Source organism: Choloepus didactylus, chromosome 3 (genome assembly GCF_015220235.1).
Source record: "Choloepus didactylus isolate mChoDid1 chromosome 3, mChoDid1.pri, whole genome shotgun sequence".
Taxonomy (NCBI): Eukaryota; Metazoa; Chordata; class Mammalia; order Pilosa; family Megalonychidae; genus Choloepus; species Choloepus didactylus.
The window spans coordinates 1,152,586-1,173,951 of NC_051309.1; the positions used below are offsets into that span (position 1 = coordinate 1,152,586).

At 42.9% G+C, this 21,366-nt stretch overlaps 1 protein-coding gene across 2 annotated transcripts in view; it reads right to left on the reverse strand.

Annotated features, from left to right (window-relative positions):
• The window catches only part of RNF212 (ring finger protein 212), a 129,594-nt gene that overhangs the window by 33,225 nt on the left and 75,003 nt on the right, over window positions 1-21,366 (reverse strand). For both annotated transcript variants that reach the window (XM_037829217.1, XM_037829218.1), the window contains exons 4-5: window positions 14,288-14,344; window positions 12,571-12,629 (exon numbers count right to left, since the gene is read on the reverse strand). In XM_037829217.1, the coding sequence (XP_037685145.1) occupies window positions 12,571-12,629; window positions 14,288-14,344 (116 nt within the window). The remainder of the gene's footprint in view (window positions 1-12,570; window positions 12,630-14,287; window positions 14,345-21,366) is intronic.

Here is a 21,366-nt window from a genome sequence, read left to right on the forward strand (position 1 = left end):
TGGCCTTAAAGACTGTAACTGTGTAACCAAATAAACCCCCTTTTATAAAAGCCAATCCATTTCTGGTGTTTTACATTCTGGCAGCATTAGCAAACTAGAATACCAGTAATTTGTTGAGGATTTTTGCATCTGTATTCATAAAGGATACTGGGCTGTAATTTTCTTTTTTGTGTGCTGCCTTTGTCTGGTTTTGGTATCAGGTTATCATGGCCTCACAGAACAAGTTAGGAAGTAATCCCTCCTCTTCTATTTTTTTGGAAGAGTTTGGGAAGGATTGGTGTTAAACCAATGTTTGATAGAATTCAGCAGTGAAACCATCTGGTACTGGGCTTTACTTTGTAGGGTGGTTTTTAATTATTGATTCAATTTCTTTTCTTGCAATAGGTCTGTTGAAATGTTCTATTTCTTCTTGCATCAGATTAGGTTTCAAATACTTTGTCCATTTCATCCAGTCTTTCTAATTTGTTGGCATATAATGTTCATAGTACCCTTTTATAATCCTTTTTATTTCTGTAATGTTGGTAGTAACGGCCCCATTTTCATTCCTGATTTTAGTTATTTGTATTGCCTCTCTTCTTTTTGTAAGTGTGGCTAAAGGCTTGCAGATTTCATTGATTTTCTCAAAAAACCAATGCTCCAGTTTGTTAGAGCTGCCATTACGCAAGATACTAGAAATGGATTGTTTGTTTTTGTTTTTTTTTTATCTTCATTTTATTGAGATATATTCACATACCACGCAGTCATACAAATCGTACTTTCTATTGTTTACAGTACCATTACATAGTTGTACATTCATCACCTAAATCAATCCCTGACACCTTCATTAGCACACACACAAAAATAACAAGAATAATAATTAGAGTGAAAAAGAGCAATTGATGTAAAAAAGAACACTGGGTACCTTTGTCTGGTTGTTTCCTTCCCCTATTTTTCTACTCATCTATCCATAAACTAGACAAAGTGGAGTGTGGTCCTTATGGCTTTCCCAATCCCATTGTCACCCCTCATAAGCTACATTTTTATACAACTGTCTTCGAGATTCATGGGTTCTGGGTTGTAGTTTGATAGTTTCAGGTATCCACCACCAGCTACCCCAATTCTTTAGAACCTAAAAAGGGTTGTCTAAAGTGTGCGTAAGAGTGCCCACCAGAGTGACCTCTCGGCTCCTTTTGGAATCTCTCTGCCACTGAAGCTTATTTCATTTCCTTTCACATCCCCCTTTTGTTCAAGAAGATGTTCTTCGTCCCACGATGCCAGGTCTACATTCCTCCCCGGGAGTCGTATTCCACGTTGCCAGGGAGATTCACTCCCCTGGGTGTCTGATCCCACGTAGGGGGGAGAGCAGTGATTTCACCTTTCAAGTTGGCTCAGCCAGAGAGAGAGGGCCACATCTGAGCAACAAAGAGGCATTCGGGAGGAGGCTCTTAGGCACAACTATAGGGAGGCCTAGCCTCTCCTTTGCAGCAGGATTGGTTTTTATAAAGGTGACTTATGTTACAAATTTTAAAGTTCTAAGGCCATAAAAGTGTCCAAATTAAGGCATCAACAAGAGGTAGATACCTTCACTGAAGAAAGGCCAATGGCATCTGGAACACCTCTGTCAGCTGGGAAGGCCTGTGGCTGGTGTCTGCTGGTCCTTTGCTCCCAAGTTCTGGTTTCCAAGTGGCTTTCTCCAAAATGTCTCTGGGCTTCTATCTCTCTTAGCTTCTCTCTCTCAGCCTCTGTGCATCCTTACTTGCCTCCCAGGGCATTTCTCTCAAAGCATCTGGAGGGTCCTCTCTTAGATTCTCTGGGGCAAACTCTGGTCATCATATGTTATCTTAGCATCTCCAAACGTCCTTCTGTCTATATCTCCAAGCGTCTGGGTCTGTACTGGCTCTTAAATTCTCTTGGGGGCAAACTGTGGATTATATATCTTAGCTTCTCTCCAAAATGTCTCTCTGGGCTCCTCTGAGCTTAACTTCTCAGTGAGCTCTCTTAAAGGACTCCAGTGATCTAATCAAGACCCACCCAGAATGGGTGGGGTCATACTTCCATGGAAATAACTGAATCCAAGGTCTCACCCACATCTCCATGGAAATGAGCAAAAATTTCCATCAAATTAGACTGGATTGAAAGATCATGGCTCTTCTGGGGTCAATAATAGTTTCAAACCAGCACAACCAACCTTTGTTTTTGTTGTTGCTCTACCTTTTTTTTTCTTTTTCACTTCATTCATCTCTGTGCTAATCTTTACTGTTAACTTCCACTGACTTTGGGTTTAGTTTGCTCTTCTTGTTCCAGCTTCTTTAGGTATGAAGTTAGGTTAATGATCTGCGAACTTTTTTAATGTAGGCATTTAGAGCTGTAAATTTCCCTCTGAGCATTACCTTTGCTTCATCCCATAAGATTTCATATGCTGTATTTTTGTTTTCATCTGACTTAAGACAGTTCCCAATTTCCCTCGTGATTCTTCTTTGACTTACTGGTTGTGTAATACTGTGCTGTTTAATTTCCACATATTTGTAAATTTTCAGCTTTCCTTCTATTATTGATTGCTATTTTTATTCCTCTGTGGTCTGAGAGGATACTCTGCATGTTTTCAACATTTTAAAATTTATTAAGATTTGATTTGTGTGTGTCCTAAAATGATCTATTTCTAGAAAATGTTCCGTGTGCACTTGAGGTGACTGTGTACTCAGCTGTTGCGGGTGGAGTGTTCTATATGTGTCCATTAGGTCTAATCAATTAGCACTGCTCTTCAAGTCCCCTACTTCCTCACTGATATTGTTTTTAATTTTAGTCTTTTCTCTTACCCTTATTTTTTATACTTTACCAAATAATAAAAATACAATTCAAATAAAACAACACAAAGGAATAAGAAAAACAAATAACCTAAAATAACTACATTGCTTCCAACATGTTCCTACCATACCGCAAGAAGATTAACAAACCATAGTCATTCCTGAGCATTCCCATATCATTAACATTACTCCCCATATCTTATCTGTTCTTATTAGATTATCATTCCCCCTTCACTAGTTGCTGTCTATCTCTAGGTCCCTTACACTCTATAATAGAAAACATTTATTTTACATTTTTCACAGAGTTCACATTAGTGGTAACATATATATCCCTCTTTTTGTGTCTGGCTTATTTCACTCAGCATTATGTCTTTAAGGTTCATCCATGTTGTCATGTTACATGACCTCGTTCCTTCTTAACTGCCATGCAGCATTCCATCATGTGTATATACCACATTTTGTTTATCTACTCATCTGATGAGGGACATTTGGATTGTTTCCATCTCTTGGCAATTGTGAATAATGTTACTATGAACACTGGTGTGCAAGTACCTGTTTGTGTCACTGGTTTCAGATCTTCTGGGTATATACCAAAAAGTGAAATTGCTGGATCGTAGGGTAACTAGATATCTAGTTTTCTAAAGAACCATCAGACTGTCTTCCAGAGTGGCTGTACCATTATATAGTCCCACCAGCAATGAGTAAGAGTTCCAATTTCTCCACATCCTCTCCAGCATTTGTAGTTTCCTGTTTAATGGCAGCCATTTTAATTGGTGTGAGATGATATCTCATTGTAGTCTTAATTTGCATCTCCCTAATAGCTTGTGAAGATGGACATTTTTTTCATGTGTTTTTAGCCATTTGTATTTATTCTTAAGAGAAATGTCTGTTCATATCTTTTGCCAATTTTATAATTGGGTTGTTTGTACTATTGTCCTTGAGTTGTAGGATTTCTTTATATATGCAAGACATCAGATACATGGTTTCCAAATATTTTCTCCCATTGAGCTGGCTGCCTCTTCACCTTTTTGACAAATTCCTTTGAGGAACAGAAGCTTTTAATTTTGAGGGGTTCCCATTTATTTATTTTTTCTTTTGTTGCTTGTGCTTTGGGTGTAATGTCTAAGAAGCAACCTCCTAACACAAGCTCTTGAAGATGTTTCCCCACATTATCTTCTAGGAGTTTTACGGTACTGTCTCTTATATTGAGGTCTTTAATGCACTTTAATTTTTGTGTAGGGTGTGAGGCTCCTCTTTAATTCTTTTGGATATGGATATCTAGTTCTCCCAGCCCCATTTGTTGAAGAGACTGTTATGTCCCAGTTCAGTGGGTTTGGGGGCCTTAAAAAGATCAGCTGACCACAGATCTGGGGGTCTATTTCAGAATTCTCAATTTGATTCCATTGATCAATAAGTCTATCTTTGTGCCAATACCATGCTGTTTTGACTACTGTGGCTTCATGGTAAGCTTCAAAATCGAGAAGTGTTAAGACCTCATACTTTGAATTTCTTTTCTAGAATGTTTTTAGCAATTTGAGGCATCTTTCCCTTCCAAATAAATTTGTTAACTAGCTTTTACAAGTCTGCAAAGTAGGTTGTTAGAATTTTGATTGGAATTGCATTGAATCTGTAGATGAGTTTGGGTAGAATTGACATCTTAATGACATTTTCCTTTCTATCCATGAACACAGAATATTTTTCCATCTCTTTAGGTCCCCTTCTCTTTCTTTAAGTAAAGTTATGTAATTTTCTATGTATAGGTCTTTTACATCTTTGGTTAAGTTTACTCTTAGGTACTTGATTTTTTTTTTAGTTGCTATTGAGAACGAAATCTTTTTCTTGAACGTCTCTTCAGTTAGGTCATTTCTAGTGTGTAGGAACATTACTGACTTATGTGCATTAATCTTGTATACCACTATTTTTCTAAATTTATTAGCTCAAGTAGCTGTGTCATTGATTTCTCAGGGTTTTCCCAATGCAATATCATATCATCTGCAAATAAGGACAGTTTTACTTCTTCTTTTCCAATTTGGATGCCTTTCATTTCTTTGTCTTGCCAGATTGCTCTGGCTAGCAGTTGTAGCACAATGTCGAATAACAGTGGTGACAGCCAGCATCCTTATCTCATTCCTGATCGTAGAGGGAAGGCTTTCAGTCTCTTGCCATTGAGTACTATGCTGGCTGCGGGTTTTTCATATATGCCCTTTATCATATTGAGGACGTTTCCTTCAATTCCTACCATTTGTAGTGTTTTTATAAAAAAAAGGATGCCGGATTTTGTCAAATGCTTTTTCAGCATCTATTGAGATGATTGTTTGGTTTTTCCCTTTTGATTTGTTAATATATTGAATTGCATTGATTGATTTTATGTTGAACCATCCTTGCATGCCTGGAATGAACCCTACTTGGTCATGGTGTGTGATTTTTTTAACGTGTCTTTGCATTCAATTTGCAAGTATTTTGTTGAGAATTTTTGCGTCTATATTCATGAGGGAGATTAGCCTGTAGCTTTCCTTTCTTGTAGCATCTTTACCTGGTTTTGATACTGGAGTGACACTGGCTTCATAAAATGAATTAGGTAGTGTTCCATTTTCTTCAATTTTTTGAAAGAGTTTAAGTAAGATTGGTGTCGGTTCTTTTTGGAAAGTTTGGTAGAATTCCCCTGTGAAGCCATCCGGCCCTCGGCTTTTATTTGTGGGAAGCTTTTTGAAGACTGATTGGATCTCTTTGCCTGTGATTGGTTGGTTGAGGTCTTCTATTTCTTCTCTGGTCAGTCTAGGTTGTTCATACATTTCCAAGAAATTGCCATTTCCTCGAAATTATCTAGTTTGTTGGCATACAGTTGTTCATAGTATCCTCTTATTGTCTTTCAAATTTCTTTGGGATCCACAATAATGTCCCTTCTCTCATTTATTGTTTTGTATATTTGGGTCTCCTCTATTTTTTATTTTGCCAGTCTAGCTAAGGGCTTGTCAATCTTGTTGACCTTCTTAAAGAACCAACTTTTGGTTTTATTTATTCTCTCTATTGTTTTTTTGTTTTCTACGTCATTTATTTCTGCTTTAATCTTTGTTATTTCTTTTCTTCTACTTGGTTTAGGATTAGTTTGCTCTTCATTTTCTAGCTTCTTCAGTTGTTCCATTAGTTATTTGATTTTAGCTATTTCTTCCTTTTTAATGAATGCACTTAGAGCTATAAATTTCCCCCTCAACACCACCTTCACTGCATCCCATAAGTTTGGTATGTTGTGCTCTCATTTTCATGCATCTCTAGATATTTAGCAATTTCTCTGGCAATTTCATCTTTAACCCACTGATTGTTTAGGAGTGTGTTGTTTAGCCTCTACTTATTTGTCAATTTTCTAGATCTTTGATGGTTATTAACTTCTAATTGTATTCCATTGTGAACAGAGAATGTGCTTTTAATAATTGTGATCTTTTTAAATTTATTGAGGCTTGTTTTATGCCCCAGCATATGATCTATCCTGGAGAAAGTTCTGTGGGCACTAGAGAAGAATGTGTATCCTGGTGATTTGGGATGTAATGCTCTATATATGTGTGTTAAATCAAATTCATTTATCACATTGTTTAGTTTTTTAATTTCCTTATTGATCTTCTGTCTGGTTGATCTATCTATAGGAGAGAGTGATGTATTGAAGTCTCCCACAATTATCGTGGAAACATCTATTGCTTCCTTCAGTTTTGCCAATGTCTGTCTCTAAATTATCTAGTTTGTTGGCATACAGTTGTTCATAGTATCCTCTTATTGTCTTTTAAATTTCTTTGGGCACCTTGATTGGGTGCACAGAAATTTATGATTGTTATTTCTTCTTGTTGAATTTTCCCTTTTATTAATACATAGTGTCCTTCTTTGTTTCTCATGACATCCTTGCATTTCAAGTCTATTTTATTTAAGATTAATATTGCTACCTCTGCTTTCTTTTGGCTGTAGCTTGCATGGAATATTTTTTCCCACCTTTCACTTTCAATTTCCTTATGTTTCTCAGTCTATGATGAGTCTCTTGTAAGCAACATATTGATGCTTCATATTTTTTTATCCATTCTGCCAATCTATATCTTCTAATTGGGGAGTTTAATCCATTCACATTAATGTTATTACTGTGAAGGCAGTTCTTGAATCAGCCATCATATCCTTTGTTTTTTATTTGTCAGATGTATTTTTCCTTCTCTCTCTTTATTTCCTTTAAGGTACCCTTAATAAAGCTCTTCTGTTCTGTGCCCTTCTCCAGACCTCTCTGTTCTTTCTTTTTTTCTCAGCTGGTAGAGCTCCCTTTAGTACTTCTTGTAGAACAGGTCTCTTGCTCGTAAATTTGCTCAGCAATTGTCTGTGAAAATTTTAAACTCTCCCTCAAATTTGAAGGACAGCTTTGCTGGATAAAGAATTCTTGGTTGTCAATTTTTCTCTTTCAGAATTTTAAATATGTGATATAACTGCCTTCTCACCTCCATGGTGCCCGCTGAGCAGTCACTGCTTAGTCTTATGTTGTTTCCCTTGTATGTGGTGAATTGCTTCTCTCTTGCTGCCTTCAGAACTGTCTCCTTCTCTTCAGCATTTCATAATCTGATCAGAATATGTCCTGGGGTGTGTTTATTTGGATTTATTCTATTTGGAGTCCGTTGGGCATCTATGATTTGTGTATTTATGTCATTTAGAAAGGTTGGGAAGCTCTCCCCAACAATGTCTTTGAATCCTCTTCCTAGCCCTTTACTCTTATCTTCCCCTTCTGGAATGCTGATGATTCTCACATTTGTGCACTTCAAGGTGTCCACTGTTTCCCTGAGATCCACTTCAAATTTTTCCAGTTTTTTCACCATCTGTTCTTTTGTGCTTTCACTTTCCATCATGCTATCTTCCAGTTCGCCAATTCTTTCCTCTACCTCTTCAAATCTGTTCTTACGTGACTCAAGAATCTTTTTAATTTGATCACCTGAATCTTTTATTTACACAAGATCTGCTGTATTTATAATTTACTCTTTCAGATTCTTCTTTATGGTCTTCTTCATGTCCTTTATATCCAGAGCCATGATACTGATGTTGGTGAGTACTTCTTTGACTACTTGCTCCAAACTATGTGTCTTCTCTGGCTTTTTGACTTAGGCATTTGGATTATCCATATCTTCTGGTTTCTTCATATGCATTATAATTTTCTGTTGTTTTTGGCCTCTTGGCATTTGCTTATCTTGAGAGGGTTCTTTTAGGATATGTAGACTTATTTGAATACTTATTTGTAATTTAACAGAACTGCAGGTTGCATTTTCCCTGAGCTATCAGCAGATGGAGCTCCCGAGCCACCTCTTACCCTCAAGCCAGTTTTCCCCAACTTCATCTATGCACTAAATGGGGGTCCAAACCATGTGGGTGTGCAGTGGGGACGGCCAGCCCTGTGAGTGGGAGGTGTGCCCTGTGCAGTTTGGCAGGGAGACCACTTCAGGACACAGTGATCCCAGCCTTTCCAGGGGCTGCAGGTGGTGTACACTGAGGCTGCAGACCTGTGCATCTGCCCCTCCAGTTCAAATGCCCTGCAGTCCCTCTCTGTGGAGTGCCCATGCATCCCTAGGATTAGGGGAGGGTTCCTGGCACTTCCATGTGGCCCTCCTGCCTCTAGGCTGTGCACACCACAGGCTCCCGTGGAGGAAGGGTGGACACTGTCGCAAGCCTGCCAAATCCCAAATTTCCTTTAGGAGGCTTTCGGCCCCGGCACTGTGCAGAGGTGTCTCCCAGCCAGCTGCAAAGATGGCTGCATAGGGTGTGGAGAGCTACCCTCTTTTACTCTTCTCTGCCTGCTGCAATGGCCTGTCCCTGGCATGGGAGTTCTTGGCTGTGGGTCTGCTGGTCTGTGGCTCAGCTGCCCTTTCCCCCTGCAGCTTTCCAGCCCAGACCCTCACCCACTCGTCTACAGCTTGGCTCCCTGCTCCCCTGGCGGCTTTCCAGGATGAACACTCACTCACCCATCTGCCTGATATGATATTTCTTCTCTTTCTTCAATATGGCCTTTGTAAGGTCTTCCCCAGTCTATATCCTCCTCTCGAGTTTCAAACAATTAAATTGTACTTTTCCTCCTTGAATCTCTGGAGAGAAACTTTCAGTAGCTGTTTACATTGCCATGTTGATGACGTTCTCTTTGGTATTCTGTTTAGATGTTCTATCAGTTATTGAAAGTGTACTGAAGTCTCCAACTATTGTAGAAATATATGTTTCTCCCTTTGATTCTGTCAATATTTGCTTCATACATTTTGGGACTCTGTTGTGAGGTGCATATATTTACAGTCATTACATTTTCTTGCTGGATTCAACTTTTTATCGATATACGATCTTCTTTGTCTCATATAATCATTTTTTGACTTAAACTCTTATTTTGTCTGACAATAATATAGCCACTCCATTCTCTTTAGATTACTGTTTGCATGGAATATATTTTTCCAATCTTTTACTTTAAACTCTTTGTGTCTTTGTACCTGCAATGTTTCTTGTAAACAGTATATAGATGGATCATCCTTTTCATCCAATCTGTCAATTTCTGCCTTTTAATAGGGGAGTTTAAGCCATTGACATTTAAGGTAATAACTGAGAAGGAAGCATTTACTTCTGCCACTTACCTATGTTTTCTGTACGTCTTTTTTCATCACTAATTCCATTTCTGCTTCTTAAATATTTAGTTGATGTTTTGTAGTGTGACATTTTGATTCCCTTCTTTCCTTTTTCTCTATTTTTTTTAAGTTATTTTCTTAGTGGGTACCTTTGTAATTACAATTGACATATTAAATTAACACCAGCCTAGTGAGACTAGCACCTATATAGTTTCAGTAGTATAAAAACTGTCTACCTCCATATATCTTCATCCCTCTCCCTTTATATAGTTACTGTCTTAGATACCATCTTTGTTCATTGTATGCCCTTTGACATCAGTTTTTATTATTATTTTACATGTTTGCCTGTTAAATCATATGGGGGGGAGCAGTTATAAATCCACAGTACAATAATACAGTAATTTGTATTTACAGATGCAATTACCTTAGCAATGTTCTTTATTTCTTATTATGCCTTGAAGTCACTGTCTACCGTCCTTTTGTTTCAGCCTGGAAGACTCCTTTTAGCATTTCTTGTAGGGCAGGTCTTCTCATAACAAATTCTTTCAACCTTTATTTGTAAATGTCTTAATTTCTTCATTTTTGAAGGATATAAATATAGAACTCTTGGTTGGAATTCTTCTCTTTAAAGACTTTAGTCTTCTGTCCTCCATGGTTTCCAATGAGAAATCAGCTGTTAGTCTTATTGGGGATTCATTGTATATGACAAGTAGCTTCTGTCTTGCTGCTTTCAAAATCTGTGTTTTTGGATTTTGACACTTTTGCTATGTGTCTTGGTGTGGAACTCTTAAGAGTCTATCCTGCTTGGAGTTCTTTGCACTTGCTGGGTGTGTATATTCATATCTTTCATCAGATTTAGGAAGTTTCTTCCATTTTTTTATTCAAACCCAGTGTTCCTATCCCTTTCTCTTGTCCTTTCGGAACTACAATGCATTTGTTAGTACGCCTGATGGGGTCTCACAGGTCCCTCAGGTTCTGCTCATTTTTCATTTTTTTTCCTTCTGCTCTTAACACTGGATAATTTCAATTGTCATATCTTCAAGTTTACTGATCCTTTCTTCTGCCTGTTCAAATCTGCTGTTGAATCATCTGTCTAATGAGTTTTTCATTTCAATTACTATACTTTGTAGCTCCAAAATTTCTGTTTGGTTCCTTTTTATCATTTCCATCTCTTTATTTTATTTGGACTAATTTCCTTTAGTTCTTTGTATATGGACTCCTTTAGCTCATTGTACATATTTAAGACAGTTGATTTAAAGTCTCTGACTAACAATTCCAATATATGAGCTTCCTTAGGGATGGTTTGTGGCAAATTCTTTTTTTTCCTGTGAATGGACCATGCTTTCCTGTCTGTGTGTTTTGCAATTTTTTTGTTGAGTAATGGACATGCTGTGTATTATGCTGTTATAACTGGAAATCTAGCTCTCCCATTCTTTTGGGATTGTTAGTTTTTTAAAAAGTTTCTTGTTGAGGGCTGGAGCCAAGTTTTCCACATTATTTTTGCTCCCAAACAGAGAACAGAGAGACAAAAGAGAAAAGAGGGAGGCGAATTATGGCCTTGTTGAGACTCCTCTGCTGCTTCTGTCTGAGGAGGGCTGGAACCATGGCCGCCCTCAGAGCCGACCCAGCGATCTGAAGCAGCTGATCCACAGCAGTGTTCAGACCACAGTCATCTCCCTCCCCGCCCTGGCCCTGGACTTTGGAGGTCGAGGTCCGCCCAGCCCACCCTGGCACCAGCAAGCTGCACAGGGGCCGGGGCTGCTGTCCCCACTGCTGCCTGCCACGGGACTGGGGGATGTGGTGTGGCAGCCTCTGCACCAACAGTGAAATTCACCAGTATTTACCACAATTTACCAGCCTCTGCATCCGGCTCTTCCTTGACATCTGCACGTGTTCCACTAGACTCCAGAATTTCAAAATAGTCAATTCAGACAGCTCCTGCCAGTTCACAGTTGTTTCAGTGGAGGGACTGGTTCCTGGAGCCTCCTACTCTGCCATCTTCCCACAATTCTCTGTTGAATATTTTATTTTATTTTTTTTAACAACCCTTTAAGAATGTAAAAGCCATTCTCAGTTTGGCTGAGGTGGATCTGGCCTGCAGTTTGCTGACTCATATTCACAGAGAAAGTACACCGCAACTCTTGAAACCCAAAATAATGATGGCTGAAACCAGCTTTTTCATCCCAGACAGGCTAATTCTTTCCCAAAGCAAAGGCTCAGCCAGCAGCAGGGGCACTATCTACGGGGTCTCCTCCTGACCCCGGCTGATGTGTGGGAGGCCCACCGACATCCTGGGGGGCACCGATGCAGTGCAGGCAGCAGCAGCCCCAATAGGGACATCGCCATCTGTGACCTTCAAGTTCAGACTTGACCTTGAACCTACCCAATTCGGACTTCCGGATGTTGAACACATTAAAAAATGTTTAACTGAAGATTATACCGTATTTCATAAAATCTAAGACATCACAGACTCCTTAAGATTTGCTGTATTTATGTAGCACTATGGTAACTGAACTATGTCATGTTTCTGATCCAAATTTCAGGGATGTTAGATGAAAAAAAAAAGTCCATTAAGAATAGATACAATGTGGTAGACTCACTGATTAGCTAAAATGGACAAGTGAGAATTTGAAATGGGTCGATTTTCCAGATATTGGAACTTAATACTTCCAGTCACTGTGTTTGGTTATTTTTAGCAATGTCTGATGTGTCTTTGTAGAATGTATCACCTACTCACTGCAGTGCCTGTATGAAGAGAGACTGGATGTGTGGCTAACACTGCTAACACTGCTGGCAGGAGACGGGCCTGTCCCCGCCTCCCTCTGGACTCCCAGGTCCACCAGCTGGGCCCTTCCCACGGCTTCGGGGATCACTGGGGATCCCGCACATCCCCAAAAGGGGAACCGTTCACCTCCCTTTCCTCCCCTTCAGCTTTCCCACAGCACTTCTGCTCTGACCAAAGTTTCTAGTAAATGAAAAAGCTGTTTTCTGCTCATTTGGTGCATGGCCAAGGCTGCCCTTTGGTTCTTCTTCATCAGCTCAGGGAGGCCGCCCCTGAAGACGATCTGTTTTCATTCTGGACCATGTGGTGAGACAGGGGCCCCAGATGCCATGACCAGCGTATGAACGGCTCGTCTCGTGCCCACTGCTGCCCCCGTGCACCCCGCGGAGCACCTTACCTCCGGAGCTGTTCCACCTGGAGCACCGACCTCCTGAGGGCCTCCTCCAGCCTGGAGATCTAGACGCAACAAATGGTGCTGGCTGTCAGGGTGGCGACGTGGAGTAACAGCTTAGAGAAGACATTCTGGCTGTTTAAACTCCCTGAACCCTGCGCCAATGGGTGAGCTACATCAAAGCCACCCCCAGGCTGTTTATAAATTCCCATCAAGCCCAACGCATGAAGCACTCATGAAAGTGACCTTTGGACCCACCGCTGCAAGGCACACTCGGCTTCCCACCCTCCATGCCAGTGCACCTCCAAGGTGGGCAAGGAGAAGCCAGGTGAGCCTCCCTGGTCAGGGTTTTATTAAAGCTCATGAAACGGCCTCAGAATCTCAGAGGCATCCAGACAGAGCAATCTCAGCAGCATGTCTGCACACACATCGGGTCTGGACCCTGGCTCTGCCACTGTGTAGCTGCGGGATTCAAGCAGCTCCCTGGAGTCTGCTGTGTGTGTCCTCATCTGCCGAATCGGGTGGGCAGCGTCTCCCTCTCAGGCCTGCTGTGAGCAGATAAAGATACAGACGTAAAGCTCTCAGCCCAGGCGTGGTCCATGGCAAGAAGCCAGCAGGAAAGCAACATGCTCAGGATGCCTGCAGGTTTCCAGGCTGCAGTGCTGCAGCAGGGCTGGACTGGGAACGGGGGCAACCAGCAGGGGCAGGGCAAGCGGAGACTGTCTCCTCCTGGGAACTCCTTCCGCTGCAGGTCCTCCCGACCCCAGCTCGGCCTCAGGGGGGCCGGCAGGAGGCAGGAGGCCCGGGGCTGGCTGTGCTCAGAAGAGCAGTGTGGACATGCGGTGGCCTCAGACCTGGGGGCCCAGCCCTCGCAGGGTCACATCCCCACAAACAAAGGGCAGCGCAGCCCTCAGGACAGAGCCCAGGCCGGGGGGACAGGGACGTGGCCACTCAAGAAAGTGGCCCCAGGATTCTATGGCTCCAAAGCTCATGTCCTTAACTTTTCTTATTCCAAATCCTTCAAAATTCTCACAAAAAGAGCTTTTATTTCAAAAAACAAGCAAAAAATGGTTGACTAGAGGAGAGTATAACTCATTCTGGGGCTCCCTCTGCCCAGGAGAGAGGACGGGAAGCGTGGGGTGGCTCTGTGCCCACCCCCCAGCCCGGCTCAGCCTCTCACCTGAGCTCTACCTGCCGCTCTCTCAGTCTCTGTCCACATGCCCCGCCCCCCCCCAACCGCCAGAGCACTACAACCCGAGTCCTGGGGACTGAGGCACGCTGTACTGAAGTTCATCAGCTGTACTCAAGTTCTATCCTCCCTCTTCTGGCTTAAAAATCAAGTAAGGAGGATATTTCATAGCACAAATGAATAGGTATTTCTAATTTCCTTTTGCAATGATTAGCCAGAGCATGAAAAAGTATCTAATGAGTTTCAGCTGTAATGGCGGGTCAGTATTCCAAAGAACTAACATCCCTGCATTCCCATGGCAACACCGTGCCCAGGTTACCATATTGTAGGGGAAAACCAATGGGGTCACCCTTGAGACGTGGCCAGCCCCAGACGGGTACCACGCAAACAGGCTGACGGTCTGGAGCCAGCCTGGGGGAGCAGGAAACAGACTTTGTGGCGCCGGCCCATCACCTCAGGGGCATAGCATTAGATAACACATCTACCATCAAGCCAAAAAGCCAGGGGATTCAAGAAGCAATAAACCAGATTTACCTTTTCTCTGTAGAAGGTTAACAACCTCTTCCTGTGCTTTTCTTGAAATTCTGAAACCTGAGAACAGAACACACTTCAGTGGCTAAAACTGTACATCTCTCCTGCAGATCACCTTGAGCCCCATTTGATAGACCCTCCTCCCTCCCCCCAGCTGCGGGCCCCCGGGACAGGGGCTGCTGCCTCGCCACCGCTACCAGCACCTGGCCCAGAGGAGGCGGGTTTACTGGCTCAACACGGGAGCTGATGAAACGCCTGTGCCCACTCTCCCTCCCCTCTGGGTGGTGGGAGCCGTGGCCCTGACCCTGGCCCGGGGCTGGGCCAACAGGGCACGCTGCCCTCTGGCAGCAGCGACTGCTCACGGAATGAACAGCCTCCTGGCCAAGCAGTGCCCAGTGGAGAGCAGAGCTGGGACTGACCCACAGACCTGCCCCAGCCCCACCCTGGCCTCCCACCACACGAGCCCGAATCCCACTTTTGCCGTGTATGCAAGTTTGCACTGGGATTCTGAGAGCACCAACATAGCTAGAAAAGTGCTGTACTCAGAAGAGGAAGGAACTTCTTCATGTCAGTTTTTGAGTCACAAAACTTACCCCTTGAAATACCACAGGGTCACTTCTTAAGCCTCATTCCTGCCGTCTTCTGCCCACAGAGCGCCACTGCGGCCCTGCCGGCTGGCGGCAGAGCTGACGCAAACACCCCACACACCTGTCACCCGCTGCAACCCAGTCCAGGAATCGGCTCATGAATCCTGAACACTGAAGAACAGTTTGCATCTTTCCCACGACTCTCTGGTCTAGTACAAACAGAGGGAAAAAATGCCCCTTTGGAAAGAAAAACAGCCCAACAAGTGACAGAATTTCCATTCCCTACTCTTCCGGCACGCGCAAAGCACGGTCTCCAAAGCAGGGGGACCGCAGGCAGAGAAACCGTTCCAGACAAGGGCAGCCAGCACCATCTTCACATCTTCCTTCCCGAGCTGCTTGGCGTCTGCATTTTCAGGACTCCAGAGCTCGAGTGTGCACAGTAAGCTGCATCTTGCTGCTCGATGAACCCTCCCCACTCTGCTAACAAAGGTGAACACACCCTCCGGAGTGGGGTGACTGGGACCCCAGTGCCACCCAGTCTGGGGGACCCTCGACCAGGGAAGGACACTAAAGGACTCCTCACTTTCACTCCACGGGTCCCCGTCCCCAGGAAACCTCCCCTGACTGCACCAGTGTTCTCGATGCCTGTCCTCACCAAGTGAAGAATTTCTACTCCTCCTTCAAACCGGCCTGGACACCACTTCTGCCATCAAGCTTCCCAGCAGCGCCCGGGGCAGAGCCAGCCACTCCCTCTGCGGGGGCAGGGACACACGGGGACTTGAGCGGCAGCGCCCGCCCGCTTCCTTAGCAAGACTGCTCCCCCGGTCTTTGGGGGACGCCGCACAGTCCTGTCTGGACTGGTGGAGCTCATCCACCTTTGCGCCGTGACCTTCCCTTTCCACCCAGACCCGCGCACGGCAGGCGGGCCCCCGGGCGCGTGCTGAGCTCTCCCTCAAGAGGACGCCCGCGTTCCGGAGCTCAGGCCGGTGCGACCGGCAGGAGGGCCACAGCCACGCTCCCAGCTGCCTCTGGCGACAGGGCTGATGGCGAGGCCCCCACTGCCTCCTCCGTCTCCTTCCTCAGTGGGTTCCACGCCTGCGCGGGAAGAAGGGAGGGCTGTGCACTGACTTTAAAACCTGACGCCTTGGTGCGGGCTCCAAACCCTGAGGAACAGAAAGCACCAGCGCGGAAGCGCTCACGGAGAGCGAGGTTCTGGTGGGCCCGGAGCGCGGCATTTGTGCCGTGCCTCGGTGAGCGCGCGGGGTCTTGCCACCGGGGCGCCGCCAGGCTCCCTGGCCGGGATGGTTCTTCTCACGCAGGCAGGTCACCCCCCGGAGCAGCGGAGCCCAGGGACGGAGTCCCCTCGGCCGCAGGTGGAGGCACCCACACTGGGCCCTGGGTTCCTCCAGGCGGGCGTGGGGTTTGACTAATCTCGGGACAGGGCCTCGGGCTCAGAGGCTGCAGACGCTGGCTTTACCTCGGAAGGGGGACAGATTTTATTATTACAACAAAACAAAACCCAACAAGACAAGGGACCAGGGGCCTTTACTTTAGAGAATACTCCTTCTGGGAATGGGACAAAGGAACCGCTTAATGGAATTACTACAAAACCTAAAGGCAGGTAAGTGAAAGGCTGAGTCTGAGCTCGGCCTGGGCCAGGCCTGCGGGGACGTGCAGGAGCTCGGGCTGCTCTTACCGGGAAACCGGGAGAATGAGCAGAGAATCGGGCAGTGAGCTGACGGAGCTGGGGGAGGAGCAGCGTCCCCGGGCAGCGTGGGAAGAGGGTGTCACTGCGAGTGGAACGCCGGTGGCCTCACCCATGAAGGCTGCCGTGGTGGATTCACATCCTGACGCGCACACCCCACCTCCTGGGAGCAGCTCCTGGTCTGCAGACCCAGGGCTGTCTGGCCATTTTCGGGCAGGTAAGAAAGGGAAAGCAGGTACTTCTGTACTGTAGAGAGGCTGTCAGCAGCAGGGAACACTTTAAATTGTTCTAAACCAGATCAGAAAGGGTGATTGGGGCCCAAAAACATCTAATAGCTTCACGTAAGAACTGGGGAGTCTTTGGCTAAAACAAATGTGGAGTTAAGCAGACACTGTCCTCAGGGGCAGGCCCATGGGCCTAGACAGTGACGCTCACTTTTCACTTTTTAATTGACTTTATTTACAAACACTCCATATCCCCCAACCATACACAACCCTTTCCTCCATCCTCAGGTAGCCTCTAATCTCCTTACTGCCTGAAAATTTCCTATTTCTAGACATCTCTTGTAAGTGACATCATACAATATTTGTCCTTATGTATCTTGCTTATTTTACTGAGCGTAATGTTTTCAAAGTTCTTCTACGCTGCAGTGTGGCTCAGAACTTCCTTCTAATGGCAGAGTAACATTCCATTGTGTGTACAGACCACATTTTGTTTATGCACTCACTCAACGATGGACACTTGGGTCGTTTCCACCTTTTGGCGATTGTGAATAATGCTGCTAAACACTGGAGAACAAGTATCTATTTGAGACCCTGTTTTCACTTTCCATGGGCATATACCAAGAAGTGGAATTGCCAGCTCATACGGTAATTGTATATTTAACTTTCTGAAAAACTACCACTCTGTTTGCCATGGTGGCTGCATCATTGTACATTGCCACTAATAATGTTCTAGAGTTCCAATCTCTCAGCTCTTGTTATTTCCTGATTTTTAAAAATACTAGCCATGCATATGGATGTGAAGCAGTATCTCATAATATATATAATAATATATTATTATATTTTGATTTGCATTTACCTAGTGGCTGATGACGTTGAGGATCTTTTCACATGCTTATTGATCATTTGTATATCTTTGGAAAAATGTCTACTGAAATCCTGAGTTTATTTTTAAATTGAGTTGTGTTTTGTTGTTGAGTTGTAGGAGTTCTTTATATTCTAGATATTAAGCCTTATCTAATATATGGTTTGCAACTATTTTCTCCCATTCTGTACATTGTATTTTCACTTTCTTGATGATTTCTTTTGATGCAAAAAGTTTTCCATTTTTATGAGGTTGAATTCATCCACTGTTTCTTTTGTTGACTGTGCTTTTGGTGTCATAGCTAAGAACCCATTACCAACTCTCAGGTCATGAAGATTTGCCCTTATGTTATCTTCTAAGGGTTTTATGGTTTTAGCTGTTATATTTGGTCTTTGATCTACGTTGAGTTAATTTTTGTATATGGTGTGAGGTAGGGGTCTAATTTCATTCTTTTGCATGTGACATCATTTTCCCAACACCATTTGTTGAAAAGACAGCTCTCTCCCCATTGCACAGACTTAGTAGCCTTGCTGAAAATCACCTGGCCATAGATGTGTGGGTCTATTTCTGGATTTACAGTTGTTTCATTGGTCTGTGTGTTTGTCTTTATATCAGTCCACACTGTCTTGATTACTGGAGCTTTGTAGTACAATTTGGAGTCAGGCAGCATGAGTCCTCCAACTTTATTCTTCTTTTCAAAACTGTTTTGGCTATTTGGGGTTCCCTGCAGTTCCATTATCAATTTGAGGATCGACTTTTCCATTTCTGCAAGAAGGCTTCTGGGATTTTGATAGAGATTGCACGGAATTTGTAGGTCACTTTGGGTAATGCTGACATCTTAATATTAAGCTTTACAATCCATGAACATGGGATGTCTTACCATTATCTAATTTGCTTTTTTTAATTCAATTTTTGAGGATATATTCACATACCATGCAATCATCCCCACTGTACAATCAGTTGTTCACAGTACCATTATATAGTTGTATGCTCATCACCACTTTCAATTTCTGAATATTTTCATTACCATACACACACAAAAAATAAGAATAAAAGTGGAAAAGAACACGCAAAACATCCCATCCCCTATTATTCATTTACTTTTTGTCCTCATTTTTCTATTCATCTGTCCATACACTGGATAAAAAGAATGGGAGCCACAAAGTTTTCATAATCACACAGTCACACAGTGTAAGCTATATGGTTATACAATCTGCTTCAAGAATCAAGGCTACTGGGTTGCAGTTCAACAGTTTCAGGTATTTCCTTCTAGCTATTCCAATTCACTAAAAACTAAAAAGGGTATCTATATAATGCATAAGAATAACCTCCAGAATAACCTCTTGACTCTATTTGAGATCTCTCAGCCACTGAAACTTTGTTTTGTTTCATTTAGCTTCCCCCTTTTGGTCCAAGAAGATTTTCTCAATCCCTCAATGCCAGGGCCAAGCCCATCACCGCAAGTCATGTCCAACATTGCCAGGGAGTTCCACACCCCTGGGAGACATGTCCCAATGTAGGGGAAAGGGCAATGAGTTTACCTGCAGAGTTAGCTTAGAGAGAGAGACCACATCCGAGCAACAAGAGGTTCTCTGGGGGTGACTCTTAGGCACCATTTTAAGTGGGCTTAGCCTCTCCCTTGTAGTAACAAACATCATAAGGACAAGTCCCAAGGCTGAGGGCTCAGCCTTCTAATTTGGTAGCCCCCAATGCTTGTGAGAATATCATTAATTCCCCAGGTGGGGAAATTAAATATTTCCACATTTTCCCACAGTCCCTCAAGGAGTGGGACTTCATTCTCTGCAAGACTTCATTCTCTGCCAGACTTGTTCCAGGATGTACTGGGGCTTCACACTAACCTGCACAAACCAACCAGACCTCACTACCCAATCAATGCTCCATATAATTATGTTGTTTGAATAAACTGACCATACAAGTCAAATTATATAATGTGTTACAAAAAATACAGATCTTGCACCTAACAGCTATCTCTTCCTTTGGTCCCACACAGAAGCTGAACCTTCAAAAGTGCCATCAATAACATCCTTTACCCTTCAGTCTGATTTACCTTAGTCCTAAGCAAGTTCATTCTGTTTATATCTCTAATTGAAGTCTGATCTCTTTTTTTCAGACTCCTTAACATTTGCTGTATGGGGTAAAGCTGATATTCATAGCTGCCGGACACTGGCTCTGAGTCTCAGGTGTCAAGTCACACAGATGCCTGTAGTTCCAGGGACTGACCAGGTTATACACAAACAGCTGAGCATCTCAGAGTTTAGAAATAACCATTAGAGCTCAGGGACAGATGTAACTGCTGTAAGAGCTTACAGTCTAGGAAACTTTACAGTTAGCCTTCCCCTGATAACCTATACTCTCAGACTCAATCCTCAGTTTGCAGATTATATTTAGTCTATATTAGTGAGACATTATAATATTTTTCTTTTCATTTCTGGTTTATTTCACTCAACATACTGTCCTCAATGTCCACTCACCTCACAACTTCACTCCTTCTTGTAGCAGTTCAATATTCCATTCACAGATTGCCATTTCATTGCTCAATGTACCTTTAGGTCATCTCCATCCACTGAAAATTGTGAATACTGACACCATAAACCCACTGTGCAAATGTCCCTTCATGTCCCTCTTTTCAGTTCTTCCAAGTATATACCCAATAACCAAGTTGCAGGACGATATGGCAACCCCATGCTTAGCTTTCTGTGGAACCACCACATTGCCCTCCAGATGGGCTGCACCATTCTACTTCCCCACCAATGGTGATTAGGTACATCCCTTTCTCCACATTTTCTCCAGCATCTGTATCCCTCTGTTTGTTTTTTGGATAGTTTTATTTACACACCATACATTCTATCCTAAGTAAACAATCAATGGTTCCCTGTATAATCACAGTTATGCATTCACAACACTATCTATATAAGGACATTTCAATTTTTTCAACAAAGAAAGAGGGAGAGGTGAAAAAAGTAAAAAGAAAAAAGAAAAGAAAGTAAAAAGGTGACAACTAAAAAGCAATAAAAGAAAAATTAAAATACAATACAGAAGTCAAGTCACAACACCAATACCAAGAATCCCCATACCCCTCTCTTATATCCCCCTCTTACAGACATGTAGCTTTGGTATAATGCCTTTGTTACAACCAGTGGAAGCATACTATATTACTGTTAACTATAAACTCTAGTTTGCATTGATTGTAATTTTTTCTCCAACACTATCCCATTATTTTATTTATTTTTATCTTTTTATTGAGATTGTTCACATACCATACAATTATTCAGAGATCCAAAGTGTACAATAATTTGCCCATGGTAGCATCATACAATTGTGCATACCTCACCACAGTTAATTTTTTTTTCAACTTTTAGAATTTTCATTACTCCAGAAAAGAAATAAAGACACACAGAAAAAGGAAACTCAAATCCTCCCCATACTCCTAACTACACCCCCTCCATTATTGATTCATAGTATTGGTATAGTACATTTGTTACTGTTGATGAAAGATTGTTAAAATACTACTAAGTGTAATACAAGTTTGCAATAGGTATGTATTTTTTGCCTATATGCCTCTCTATTACTAACTTCTAGTTATAGTGTCATATTTCGGTCTAGTTCATGAGAGAGATTTCTAATATTTGTAGTTAATCACAGACATTGTCCACCACAAGATTCACTGTTTTATACATTCTGAT